The following is a 14,871-nucleotide window of genomic DNA, read 5'->3' on the forward strand; positions in this document are numbered from 1 at the left end:
ATTAACCTTAGAGTGCATGATAGATCATTGCAATTACACAAAGTACTAACATAGCATGCACACTGTCACCATCACACTATGAAGGAGGCATAGATCACATCAATACTATCATAGCAATAATTAACTTCATAATCTACAAGAGATTACAATCATAACCTACGCCAAGTACTACACGATGCACACACTGTCACCATTACACCGTGGAGGAGGAATAGACTACTTTAATAACATCACTAGAGTAACACATAGATGATATTCAACTAGATCACATAAAGAGAGAGATGAACCACATAGCTACAGCGGAGCCCTCAGCCCCGGGGGTGAATTACTCCCTCATCATCATGGAGACATCGATGGCGGTGAAGATGGCGGTGAAGACGGTGGTGGAGATGACTCCGGGGCCAATTCCCCGTCCCGGCAGGGTGCCGGAACAGAGACTTCTGTCCCCCGAATTGGAGTTTCGCGATGGCGGCGGCTCTGGAGGGTTTTCTCTGGTTTCGTCAAGCGGTCTCGAGGATTTAGGTCAGGGAGGCCTAAATAGGCGAAGAGGCGGAGTCGGAGGGGCCACGGGGGACCCACACACTAGGGGGGCGCCCCCCCCTTGGCCGCGCCGCCCTGTGGGGTGGGCCCCCCCTGGCTCCGCTCTGGCCTCTCTTCGGTGCTCTGGAAGCTTCCGGGAATTTTAAGATCTTGGGCGTTGATTTCGTCCGATTCCGAGAATATTTCCTTTGTAGGATTTCTGAAACCAAAAACAGCAGAAAACAGCAACTGGCCCTTCGGCATCTCGTCAATAGGTTAGTTCTGGAAAACGCATAAAAACGATATAAAGTGTGAACAAAACATGTAGGTATTGTCATAAAACAAGCATGGAACATCAGAAATTATAGATACGTTGGAGACGTATCATAGCCGATCTAAACCTTCCTATCTTAGGATTAGTTATCATTTGTTATTTCCAAGTAATATTAGTTTTCTAGGGTGAGGAGTACTAGTTGATTTACATTTCTATCTCTAGTTGGTTGGCTCCAATATTTTTTCTGATAAAAGATGCTTTATTACTCAAAAGTTTTAAACATTACATCCAACCTATGCAAAACGGGGATGCACACAGCTGTCCAAACATCCAAAGCAATAACATAAAACATATAAGGTTCGATACACAAAAGGATGTAGCTGTATTATCTCCTATATAAAGCCAGGTAGTACTCCTGTAATAGGTATCAAAGAAATAAACAGAGAGAAAAATGGGAGGTTTCACCTTTAATACGACCTATCCCTGGCTCCCAATCCTAAACTCCCTCGGCCCCGTCCTCCCACCTCTCACGACTATACCTTCTGCAATCTAGGCCATGTGAGTGATTTTATTTTTCAACTGTTGTGAATTTTATGTACATTTGATTGTTCTCCTCATCACACAAGAGGCGAACTTTCGTAGCTGCTACTCCGACTTCCACGTTGGCCCCAGGACCGCATACCTATCTAGCCAAAGACAAAGTTGCAAGGCATCGCTAGCCACCACCAATTGACAGGCTCAATCAACATCGATGGTAAAGGGGATCCACAAACAATGCCTCCTATAAGAGGACCGACACCCGAGAACTTCCATCGTCGGCATCGATTGAGGATGGTGCATGGTTTTCACCAGAAGCTCACTCATCCTGAAGCAACATCCGCTTGTCGGCCGAGTGTATTATTGTGCCATGGAAAAAAGGTCATCTTTATATAGTTGTCCTGATCTAAGTGAGAAATATCTAATCTTCGATATATAGGTCATTAACATGAAAAACTAGTGTTTGGTGTTTCCTAACACCAATATTTGCGGTGAAATTTGGCGGAGGGTTTGTACAATAGCTTCACCATCCATGTACATTGTAAGGAACATAAACTAAGGAACAATAAAATATGGATTTATTGCACCTTAGCCTTAGCAAATGTGCTCTCTTTGCTTCACCAAATTTAAAAAATGGGTCTATATAATTCACAACAATCTAAAAAACGATCTCTATTGTAGATTTGTAGATATCAGAATGAACTATATATCTCCAAAGTTTCATGAATTTTTTAGTTAGTGTATTCCAAAAAATAATGCGGAGCAAAATAAATGCATTTTAGTTACTTTAATTATTATTTTACATGCTAAAAAGGGCAAAACACACACTGTACATATTATAAATTAATGAAATGGATGTTGTGCAGTATGCTTGTGTGACAGTATGTTGTCCCTTTGCCCACAAGTTGCAATCTTTTCTTTTTGCGAAACCTGCGAAATTTTGAAACTGCTAGCTGGCTGGTTCGTATTTTAAATGACCACGTGATAAATTAAACGTTGCAAACAACTCGACTTTATCCAGCCGATCCAGACAATCTACCCAACATCTTGCACACAATGCACCGAACCAGCCAATGTGGAAGCAACAAGCTTCTCCGCTGATGTGACTTTGAGTAGATATTCCAAGATTTTGAGGGCAGATCCCGCACCCCACCCAAACCCTAACCTCTCCTGCACCCCACCCAGCCACCGCCGCCGGTAGCGCTGCCGGGGCAAAGTCTCTCGGGGCGTGGTGGCGGCGGGGGCCCTTCCTCGTCGCTGCGTGGAGAACGGCGGCCGGATCCCACCTCCTCGATGCATGGCGGAGCAGGCGCGCGTGGGATGGGCGACGACGACGGCGGCCCTCCTCCCGTCGGCTGTCCCCTGGCGGACCGGCCGGCGTGGTTGGGATGGGTGGCGCTGTGGTCTCCCTCCTCCCGTCGGCTACCCGCAGCACTCCAGCAGGGGCTTGTGGTGGGCGGCGGCCAGGCCCACGGTCCGCGTCATGCCATCCACCCCCGCCTCTCGTCGGTGCGTGGAGGCGATCTCGGGCTTCTTCCGCGACACGAGGGCGCCCGGGGTAGCAGCCTTGGGTTCGACGGAGGAGGTGACCTCTTCTTCGCCGGAGAGGGTCGGCCTGCGGTTGGTGGTGGTGGATTTTTGATCTATCATCGTCATCCGGCGGTGAGATGGAGGAGCATGGAAGCCGGCGATGGTGTCGCCGGTGGAGGGTTGGGTTGGCCAGCCCGGGATGGTCGCCGACGTGGGGTCCGACCTGAATAAAGGCGGCGGTCCTAGGGCCTCTCTTGTGTGAAGAGGAGGACCTACCGGAGGCCTGGACTCGTGATCTGGCCGGAGGGTTGAGTTCCGGAAGGCTTCGCCGGCGAATGTAACAGTGCTTTGCCTGGAGTTTGCTGGATCGGAGGTATTCGGTCGTGCGCACCCATGCGTTTATTCCGACCGTTTGGTTCTGGAGGGAGCGGCGCGAAGCTCTTTTTCTGTGTTGACATCAAGTGACTATGGATCCATGATGAAAGTCGGAAGAAGAGAATTTCATGAAGGCCGAAAGGGGGGACTAGCTAAGGGAGGTTCAAGTCTCAGCGCTGTTGAGAGCTTGCTTGGTGTCCGAGCTTCACAGCTGCGGTATGAAAGTGGGGGCGACAACACAGGTGAAGCGCAGAGTCCTACCTTTCAGGGTGAAAACCCAAGGTCTGGCCTTAACTGGTTGTGCCTGGCAGTGACCTTGGTGGAGGCATTGTTTTGAGAGCGGGGACTATCTTCAGGGTGAAAACCTAAGATCTTTGATCGGGCGACGACGGTGTTTGAGCACTGTTCCCTCCTTGGAGGCGTCGTTTTTTGGAGAGTCTGTAATTCAGGTGTTGTCATGACGGTGGATGTATTGCTGTTGTTAGACCCGAGATACTGTAGCGGGATTATTGTTTCTTAGTTTTTCTTATCTTTTTTTTGGCTGCATCCGTAGTGCCATTAGGGTGGTGCGTTGTTGCAGAGGCTGGATGTAATTGGTATCTCTTGATATTAATATATTCCCTTTATCGAAAAATTTCAAGATTTAATGATCAAGACAAACAACTAGTGGGAAAATGTTAAATAGATAACGTCAGCGACTCTGTTTCCCTGAAAAGGAGTCGAGAGGTCAGTGTGGAGACCAAGTAGCCATCACCTTCTTATGGTCCACTCTAAAATCTGGAAATAAACTGCTTAAAGAAAAATGACTCATCGGCATCACTAGACAGACATTCGTCACAAGCAGACACGTGTTTCGCCTTCTTCAAAATTCAGAGTCAAAAGCCAAATTATTGCAAAATATTCGTCACATACAGCTTTTTACCTGCCACTCCTAACAACTAGAGTGCTAGTTCCAGCGCCAATGCAACTATGAACCCTAGCAAATGAAATCAAATGTACACTTCCGTAAAAACTGACTGTACCGACACCATTCTCAACAAATCTGCGGCAAAAGAAGCCGCCATGGACCGATCGACCGGCCACGATAATCATATCAACGGCCTTCGTAGATGGCAGAGCTCATGACCTTTGAGCCACGCGCCGAGTCAGGGGCCCTCGACGCCGAGCTTGACTGCCCCCTGACGTCGGAGCTCATGTAGCTGGTGTCGCCACCACCCTTGATCTGCCACTCCGTGATGTAGCTGGGCTTGGCCACCACGTCAGGGGCCTCAACGTCACCCGTCAGCATCGCCACCACCCTCGACATGGGCGGGCGCTGGTGAGGCGAGCCCTGGGTGCAGACGAGCGCCACTTTGATGGCCCTGAGCACCTCCTCGCTGTTGAACTCCTCGAGCCTCGGGTCGAGCATCTCCAGAGGGCAGTTGTCCTCGTACAGTTCCCAGACCTGAAAGCATCAAGATGGTACACTCTCGGCTGGGTCAACTTATTTTGAACATATTTTATTCTGGGAAATGATCTTTAAACCAATAACAAAAATATCACTAGAGCATTGATTCCTCCTGGCGCTTACCCATTCAAATATATAAACCTTGTCTTCGTCCTTAGTGTAATAATTAGGCCTTCCAGCTAAAGTCTCCAACACCACAACGCCAAACGCAAACACATCAACCTTCTCTGTCATATGGCCTCTCATGGCATACTCAGGTGCGAGATAACCACTTGACAAATGAGAGGAAAATCGTCGTTAGCATACCTATAGAAAACAAACGTAGAGATTAGCAAGATGGAAATGCACTTACAATGTGCCAGCAACTTTCGTGCTGACATGTGTCTCCTGATCATCATAAAGTTTTGCAAGCCCGAAATCTGAGATCTTAGGTTTGAGATTGGCATCAAGTAAGATATTGCTGGCCTTTATGTCCCTGTGCACAACACGGATGGCAGATTCTTCATGAAGATAGGCCAGACCTCTTGCAATGCCTAAGCATATCTCAAAACGTGTTGGCCAGTCTAAGTGTGCACTCCCCTTTCCTGCAAATGTAGGTTTAAGTTTTTAGTTATCTATACTAAGCCTGAATTTGTAGATATGAAGCTGTGTCAATCAACAGAATTTGTACCAAACAGAGCACGGTCCAGGCTTCCATTCTCCAAGTACTCATAAACCAGCAATGGCTTATTGCCCTCAAGGCAGCAACCATACAGCTTCACAAGATTACGATGTTGCACTCGAGATATAGTTTCTATTTCCGTCGCGAATTCTTTTTTCCCCTGATGAGATGTTTCAGACAGCTGCTTCACTGCCACGAACCTACCATCAGTTAACTTTCCCTGCAAAAAGATGGCACTTTTCAACAATGGAAGTTTCAGGTAACAAACTGTCATTATTCACTCTAAAGACAATGAAATAGATCCCCGCTTCATTTTAGAAATTTTATGGACATGTACATGCAGAACAAATAATACAAAAATACAACCCACATAAACAGGTTTGTCTTTTGAAGTTCTATAATGTTTACTTATACTACTAGCTTACTGGAAGCTCCTTCCAGAAAGAAATTTTTAAAGGAAAGTCAAGACTATAAGTACAGAATGAACTGACCTTATAGACCGACCCATATCCTCCTTGACCAAGAAGGTTATTAGAACTGAAATTTTCAGTAGCTGACCTCAGTTCACTATAACTGAGGACATTAGGTCTTCCCACAATACTGTACAACTCTGCAAGACATCACAAAAGATATAACAAACTTACTTCGACTACTCCTTTCCTCAGTTAGAATACAAATTTATCCTAGTATATCCCATACCTTCTTGCTCCAGTGATAGTTTTCGCCTTTTTTGTATCCAAAAAAAGATTCCGGCAAGTGCTGCCAATCCTAAAACTGCCACACCAACTACAACTCCCACAATCACACCTGTTTTACTACCTTTCTTCTTTGCCGCAGCACTACGTACTGTAGGGGTGAAATCTGACAGAAAGTTCACTTGTTAGAAATGTGATGTCAACAGAGTCAATATATTTCAAGTGAGGTTGAATTAAAGGTTCTACTATCTGTATAGTATCAACCCTCATTTTATATTAATTCTCTAGTATTTTCGTGTGCTTTTATTTGCAACTGCTCAGGACAGCTAGCATGGACAATATATGATAGTCAGAACTAAAATCATTAAATATTTCAAGTTAAGGGGAGTACTTGGTGTTGCACTCAAAGCTGATATTGCAGGCCCGTAGTATCCTTGAGAAGGAATGCAGCAAGTGCCCTTTCCAGCCCAGAAGAGATGAATCTCAAGAAAGTTCTTGGTAACAGGAACAGTGTACTGCTTCCTAACTGCAGTGTAAGATTTCCCTCCTGCCGCCTTCTTTATGTCAAAGTTCTGCTCCTTACGCTCACCCTATACAAACAAAAAGAAGGAAAATATGACTGGCTGATAAGCTAATAGTACTGCTTATCACTTACCAGTGAGAACCTACCTGGACATATATATCGAAAACCCTTCTACCTCGGCTCTTCCAAGATTGAGTGTCTGGGAACTCAAACTCTGCAAATCTAAGTGTTACTGTATAGTTTCCATTCTCAAGTCCAATACCAAAGTATCTTAAAGATGATGGCGACATCCTTGCATTCCGGAACAGTTCCGTATCAAGTGTATTCTGAAACTGCTGCGAATTGTAGATTATATAACTTCCATTTGATGCATCCATGAAACTTCCAACATTGCTAACACCCCATGTTGGTGCTCCTGTAACACTATATGATGCAGGTCCAAGACTGGCATCATCAGGTTCATAGGTAGGACCATCTGAGCCTGCTATGGATCGAACACTACCAGAGTCGACAGCAAAGGAAGAGGCTGCAAGCAAGTTAAATTATTTAATAGTGGTATTAGTTTTGCAGGTTTACAATTCCTCAAGTAGGCATATGCTTAAAATTGCAAAAGCAGAAGCCTTACACTGTGGGGAACCAAGAAAGCATGGTGTATCACGCTGAAGGCACGTCCACCCCGTAGGTAAGACACTGCAAATGTAACAGAGTGACATTTTGAACCCCAAAATACAACCTGAGAGAGCTTAGTAACTATCTCTTCAGGTCTTGAGGAGATATTATTAAAATTTGGATGAACGAACCTGTTGCTGGAACTATCCACGGTGAAATTGTTACTCACCAGATTCCTAAGAGGATGAATAATAAGCAACAAATTAGAAGGCATTGCTCATAATTCAAGCATATTTACGGCTTCTTTGCTATAGCGTAAATAAGACAGCTTTAGTGAGGCTTAAATAACTGGCTTGATTAGTGCCAAGCAGTAAGATTTATCTAACCAGTTATTTAAGCCAGTTTGTTTAAGCCAGTTTGTTTGCATCTGTCTTAAGAATCATATTGATAAATATGAAAGTCTGTTTGTAAAGTTATCTAACTTCACAAACAATAGGCATCCTACACAACTTTATAAATGCTTAAGACAGATGCACCGAAACAGACTTTCATATTTATCAATATGATTCTTGCTTATTTCTTGTGTACATTATAAGGCTGATAAGCCTTAGTTGGGCTGGATTTGGTTCAGCCAGTAATGGGAGTTTCAGAACTTGGAACTTACAACTGTGAATTTTTAGCCCAAGAAGGAACGCTTCCTGATAGCTGATTGTAAGAAAAATCTCTACATAATAAGAATATGAAAGCACCATTAGAAATTAAATAAAAACCTCCTGATTTTATTGTGTAATACTGTAAGTAAAACAGGACAACATTCCATACAAATTTTTAAGTGAAGATCCAATTGAGCTTGGAAGGCTTCCTGAAAGGCTATTGTTCCCAAGAAATCTAGTAACAACAAAATTTATAAAGATTAGCGAGAAGAATGATAAAAGTTTTCCTTCCACAGAAATACACTTTGCAAGTCAAGAGAGTCCATACAAGAAGCGGAGTGAGGTCAGGTTAAACAAAGTTTGTGGTACTTGGCCTGTGATATTGTTGAAACTCAAATCCCCGTAAAAAAGCAAGACAGGAAAGACGTCATACACCAATATATACAATCTATAGCAATGCATTTAAGTATCTTGCACAAAAGGCACTTGGCTGCCGAAATAAAATGCTTACAATAAACTTAAACTCGCGAAGTTCGAAAAGTCTATTGATACAAGCCTATCAGATATCCTACAATTCCTCAAAACCCTGCAAAAGATCATAATACAAGTTTTAGGATAACAACTCGGTGAATTCCAACAAACTGGAACTGTAATTTGAGCCAATAACTGAATAACAAGTTATGCATACAGGGTGGTCAAAGATGTCATATTAGTGAGGAATGCCAATGAAGAACTTCCATTTACTATATCACCAATTCGTCTGCACAACAGAAGTATATTATTAAATTTTCTCTGCTGCAACCTTGACATTTAAGAATGACACTTAGCTCCTATCACTGGAGATAAGCACTTACAAGTTTGTCATTTGGCCAAGATTGGAAAGAGTAGCTGGAAGCGGACCTTGAAAAGAATTGCCTTGAAACCTCCTACAATTCCATAGCTCAAGTTAGTCATTCAAAGAATCACCTTCTTGACGGATGCAACAACTTAGTAGTGAAAGAGGAGAGAGATCTATCCTTCTGAAACCAAAAGAAAGTGAATTTATGCAGCTAGAAGTACAACTTATTATAGAAGAAAATACAGGGTATTTCTAGTGATTAAATTCTTACTGATACTATCACTCCATCTGAAACTAGCATCCATAAGTTTGGATAGTGGGGGAAGGAAGATGCAATGTTTCGTAAGATGCCACATGCGGACATTGGTCAATAAAGGCTCTAGGACCTAAAATGCTATCTCTAGGACAATAACAGTTATTTATTTTAAATGAATCTCCCACTTCCACACCAACTTATGTCTTGCACAATCTAAAGCTTAGCTTGTATATAACTATAGCAAGCTGCCCAGATATTCTTTTTTTTTTTTGAGAACTTCGGAAGGGGTTTCCCCCTACCTAAAACTTTAATAAAGGGAGCTAAGGCAGCTCAACGTTGTACATGCAAGAGGTTACAGGGAGGGAAAACATCTAGAGAAAAGCAAAAGCACAGATATTCTTTCAAAGATCCTTGCAAAAAATATTCTTTGAAATGTGTAAACAACATATCCCATTTAATTTTTTTAGAGAATTACTATGTCTGAGATCAGTAGCAATCTTACAGATTTGTTAAATTAGTCCAGCTCCCAATATAATCAGGTATTACCCCAGTAAAATCATTATCTGATGCCCACCTAAAGATAGAGAAGAAAAGTACATAAGATTGAATGGTGTGGAACATTATAATGCCAACAACACGTTGAGTATAGACATACAGTGTTTTCATATTCACGAGCCTGGAAAGTGAGGATGGTAGTGGACCAGTAAGGCCACAACTGTCAATGTACCTGTTATTGATTGAGAAGTAGAGAAACAACACAAATTATACATGCAACTGACTAGTCCATGCGAAAAGACAACTGGCTTGGCAGAAGAAAAACTGATTCTCGAGAATTCAGTAAATACATACAGTTGTTCAAGTTTTGGCAGGTTTCCCAGTTCCGAAGGAAGCGAGCCGCTAAAGTTGTTTGAGCTAATGCTCCTGTAAATACACCAAAAACTTGAGGTTAAACATGTATATTGTAAAAATGCATGAAGCCTATCAGCGTAGTTACCATCGAAAAAGAATTTAACTCTAAATTTGTAGTTACAAAAATCCTTACAGTGATACAAGATTGGTAAGGTTCCCGAGCTCCTTTGGTACAGGTCCAGATAACGCGTTGATGCCAAGAGACCTTATATGTCCAAAGAGAGAAAGCGTGAGATTAAATGCAAAGAGTTCGAAAGTAATACGTGTCCATTTCATGTCATGAAATCATGATTTAGAGTTGTGAATCTCACATGTATTGCATAGCAGTCAACCCCCCGATGAGGGATGATAAAGGTCCTGTTAAGTAATTTTGCGACAAATCTCTAAAAGAACGTGGAATCAGATACAGTTATAAGTGAACTTGGTGTAGGAGACTGGAATATTATCCAGATTATTGGCAGGTTTCGAGGTCGTACAGATTGGTCAGGGCAGTAAGGTTCCACAGCTCTTCCGGTATCGGTCCGGCGGCGTCCATGGCGTATATTTTCCTGCATGACAAGTGTCTCGTCGTCAGATGTGTCACTCCGGCGAACACCCTGTGGGCGCTGAGGGGAGAGCGGGGACACTGGCGGCACTTACAGCCTGGTGATGCGGCAGACGGAGGTGTTGCCGGTGGCGGTGCAGAGCTCGCACTTGATGGCCGGGTTGAAGGGCGGGTTGTTGTCGATGTTGGTGTTGTCGGTTGCGGCGCCGGTGCAGGGGTCGCCGCTGATGTTCCATGTGGACAACGCCTTTTGGCCGAGCTTGGCGAACACCGCGTTCAGTGCCGCCGCTGCGAGACAAAAGAGACGGGTCAAAAAAAAAAGAAAAAATACGCCCAATCAACCGTCGGATGCGGATCCAACGGGCGAAAAGCACTAGAAGAGAAAAACCGCGACATGGTTTCTGACTTTTCTGTCAGGGAGCAAAAGTCAATCCTGTGTTTGTTGGAAGGAAAATGCTTTGGACCCGTCGGAGGTTGCGTCCCACGGTTCCTCCGGATGCCGCGTCGTCGGATGGTTTTCATCGCGCGCTATGCGCGTGACACTCCCCCACCCACGTCGTGCAGCTGCAGCAAGGGGGCGGCGGCGCCAAGGCAGTCATCCATGCGACATCAACAAGGTCGAGCTGCAACACCCGGCACCAGCGCTGCAAAGGTCGGTCCTTGGTGCTGCAACCCCTAGTCGCGGGAGCTGCGAAGGTCGGCCGCCGGAGCTGCAAAGGCCTGCCACGGTGCAACCCCCATCGCCGGAGCTGCAAAGGCCGACCGCCGATGCTTCAAAAGCCTGGCGACGGTGCTACAACCCCCCATCACCGGAGCTGCAAAGGGCGGCCGTTGGTGCTACAACTCCCGATCATCGGAGCTGCAAAGGCTGGTCGCAGGTGCTTCAAAAGCCGAACGATGGTGCTGCAACCCCCCATCACCTGAGCTGCAAAGACCGGCCGGAGGTGCTGCAAGCCCATCGTCGAGCGCTGCCGCGGTGTTGCAAGCCGCCGACGTCGGCACCGTCGATGTGCTACAAGCCCGCCGTCGAGCGCGGTGGCGGTGTTGCAAGCCCATCGACATCGGCGCTACCTTAGTGTTGCAAGTCGGCCGTCGGGACGCCACCGGCGGTGCTACAAGGTGCCGATGTTTTGCAAAGCCAGGTGGCGGTGCTGCCAAAAGGAGTCGACGCGGCGTGGTCCTTCATCAGACTTTTCTTCGTGCGGGGTGGTGCTTCGTTTGTTTTTCTTTTTCTCTGTGCGGGAGAGCTCAGTGCTGCACATGGGTATGGTCCCGGAGGACACGTGTCGGGCAGGGGAGTAGGAGGTTCCGGGGGAAATATCCTCCGGAGGAAGTCTCCGGCGAGTCTCAGGCGAAGTATGGTGCTCCGGCGAGTCTCCGGCAACTCTCCTTCTGTTTTTATTCGAATCAAATGAAGCAAAAGCAGGAGTTTTTGTTGCGACGAAGCAAAGTTTGAATGAGCCTCGGTAACTCTCATTCTGTTTTTAGTTGAACCGTTTTTTTTGCTTCAATGAAGTAAAAGTGGGACTTTTTTTGCTATGACGAAGCAAAGTTGGAGGACAAGTCTTTCCTTATCTATTTCTAGGCGAATTATTTTTTGCTTCAATGAAGCAAAATCGAGGAGTTTTTCAAGCAAAATTTAAATTTTAGCTAAAAATTGACACGTGCCAGTCAGAGGGCTCCTAGACTCCGAAGGATTATCAGCACGTTTGGAAACGTGCGTCGATGCCTCCGATGGAGACATCCGGAACGCGCTGGTTTGTTGGAACGGCAAGATCATGCGTTCATACATCATACTTGCTTGCAAAGGATGGGGAATTTGGAACGAACCGAGGAGGGAGACGATGGGAATGAACCATGGAATTTTTTTCAGAAGAAGCATGCACACTAAACAGAGAGCGTATCCTGGGTTTCTTCGGCAACAGTTGATCGAACAACAGAGGAAACACAGAGGCGAATCACTGGGTAATTCACCACGGGCAGCGAAAACCAGCTGGCGATGGTTGATCAACGAACAGCGTGGGGGAAACGAGCACTTGAGATTCACGAAAGACGAAATCGAGCATGCTCACCGTCGCCGGGATCAGTTCTCGCCGTCTGTTGAGCATGGGCGACCGCCGCAAGAAGCAGAAGCAAGAGCGGCACGCCATGGAGGAGCTGCCTCATCTCCCCTCCCTCCCTCGCTCAGTCTTCCTGCCTGTCTTGCTCTAGCTTAGCCTAGCTCGGCCTCCTGTGCATTCGGAGAGGGGAGAGGGTTGTGGTGGGGTGAACGATGAGAGCCGGGACAATAAGAAGAAGAAACTTGGGGGAAAGGAACATGAGTATGGTGGGGCTCCCGGAGGCATGCTCACACGACGACGACTACGAATCTAGGATGGTCAATGATATTCCTGTTTTAAGGTGGTTCTACATGAAAGGGTGGTTATTTCTTTAATTCTTATGTTATTAAGTTGATAGATAATATATAATGCTGCATTTTAGATCATCATTTCTTCCTGAAAGTTAAGTTGGTCAGATATAATATAACAAGTGTTGTTATTTAGATCATCATCAAGATGTCGGTCACTTGAAAATTAAGTTTTATTTTACCTTAAATGCAACTGGTGCTCCGACTGGTTAGAAAGGGCAGCTTAGTGCTTACTATATGAGACAATAGCCAAAATACCACACTTCAAAACCAAAAGTTCCAAAATACCACACTTCAAAACCAAAGTGCCAAAATACCACACATTTTTCAGTTTTTGATGCCAAAATACCACTAGTGACTAACTTTTTCAAATAAAGACACAGATGCCCTTACCTTTTCATATGTCAATGCAATCTATTCAGCACCATTTGAGCATCATTTCAGCAGCATCGCTCCTCATTCCAGCACAACCTATTCAGCAACAAAACAACAGCAATTCAACAACATTTTGGCTATATCTCAGCAGCATTTTGACAGCATTTTGACTATATTTCAGCAGTCTTTCAACACAAATATATACGCAATATATGATAGATATTCAGCAGCAATACATAATGGTTTTAGATCACCAAAAGAGCAGCAAAATAGTTCAGAGTACAACACTTCGAATACATAGCAAAACATCATGGTTCTCAGACCCAAATGCACTAAATTCTTTGAAGAGGGCTAGTAGCAACCGATTTGCTCCTTGTGGATGCACTGGGAGGTGTAGAAGCATGTGCAATAGCTGCAACCATGCTTCTTGTCATCGGACTTGTAGTAGGAGTAACCGGCTGAGTGCATTGCTTAGTTGGTGTCCTAGGAGAAGTGGCCACCATGCTTGCTTCGGCCTTTTGTTTTTTTCTACAAGGCAACACACATAATTAGCATGCAAGAGATATTTAGCAAGTGAAAGAAAATGAGATCCATCACATAATTACCGTGGAGAAGGAGTTGCATCTCGATCAGCATCACTATCAATCTCGGGCTCTTTGCATGTCTTCTTAAGATGGCCTAGCTGTCCACATCTTTTACATTTATGTTTCCTACCAGTTCCACCCTCACTATAATTCTTTATCCTCCTAGTTCTTGGGCGCCCAGCACTCCTCGTGAGTTTGGGAGGAATCATATCAAACCCGGGATTTACCTTAGGCCATTGGGACCTTCCTCTAATTGGCATGAGAATTCCCGCATATGCTGCTTTAAATCTTGCCACCGAGAAGCTCTCATCAACATATTCCTCCAACTTTGCTTTTTTGGAGAATATGAATCGGAGAGCATGGGTACATGGTTTACCACAAATCTGTCATCGTCTACAAGAGCACTCTTTTTTCTCCAAGTCAACCGTGTGCCTCCATCCATTACCTGATATCTCAGCTAAGGTGGGTGATGCCCTTGCTTCCAAATAGTGCAGCCCCTTGCTTTTTTGATCCAACTCCTTTATAACACTAGGCAGTATGTAACCTTGCATCCCTTCACCAACTAATCTCCTTTTCACTCTCATTTGCATTATCATGTCCCTAAGCTTGTCCAGAAATTCAACAAGTGCAAGCATCTTGCAGTCTCTAACCCAATTATTGAACACCTCTGCCAAATTGTTGCTTACATACTCAACTTTTGTCATTGCTGAAAATATGCTTCGCATCCACACACGATTATGTTTCTTTCTTAAATAGGCTAGTGCTTCAGGGCTTTTTGCTTCTATTTCTGCCATTAGAGCTACGTGTTTCTCCACTTCATATGTCCATGATGCAGGCCACATATTATCTAGTATGTCACCTTTGAACTTTTTCTTGAAGTTAAGCATTAGATGCATCATGCATTCTCTATGCTCAGAATCTGGGTACACTTTAGATATGGCGTTCTCCAACCCCTTACATGCATCGGTATGGATTGCAAGCCCTGGTGGATCTCCAATGGCCAATTTCAGTTGTTGCATAAACCACACCCAGTTTTCTGTATTTTCCTTCTCCATTGTTCGTTGTCATGTGTATGTGGAGTGATTGAATGGGAGCCTAGTTATAAGTCTAGAGAGTTGTAGCTAGTCTTCTTATC

General features: G+C 44.7%; 1 protein-coding gene across 1 annotated transcript; it reads right to left on the minus strand.

Annotated features, from left to right (window-relative positions):
• Nucleotides 1-4,146: 4,146 nt before the first annotated feature.
• On the minus strand, nt 4,147-12,567 carry LOC127322091 (probable LRR receptor-like serine/threonine-protein kinase At1g56140). Its single transcript, XM_071826305.1, has 24 exons — nt 12,443-12,567; nt 10,466-10,658; nt 10,303-10,374; nt 10,138-10,209; nt 9,960-10,031; nt 9,767-9,838; nt 9,573-9,644; nt 9,420-9,491; nt 8,678-8,749; nt 8,512-8,583; nt 8,334-8,409; nt 8,152-8,222; nt 7,993-8,058; nt 7,835-7,894; nt 7,362-7,406; nt 7,187-7,251; nt 6,708-7,087; nt 6,430-6,628; nt 6,043-6,204; nt 5,835-5,953; nt 5,353-5,563; nt 5,035-5,266; nt 4,806-4,953; nt 4,147-4,679 (listed from the first exon to the last, which is right to left on the minus strand). The coding sequence occupies exons 1-24, from the start codon at nt 12,534-12,536 to the stop codon at nt 4,329-4,331; spliced, it is 3,048 nt and encodes a 1,015-aa protein (XP_071682406.1). The 5' UTR covers nt 12,537-12,567; the 3' UTR covers nt 4,147-4,328.
• Nucleotides 12,568-14,871: the final 2,304 nt, after the last annotated feature.

Source organism: Lolium perenne, chromosome 2 (assembly GCF_019359855.2).
Source record: "Lolium perenne isolate Kyuss_39 chromosome 2, Kyuss_2.0, whole genome shotgun sequence".
NCBI classification, from domain to species: Eukaryota; Viridiplantae; Streptophyta; class Magnoliopsida; order Poales; family Poaceae; genus Lolium; species Lolium perenne.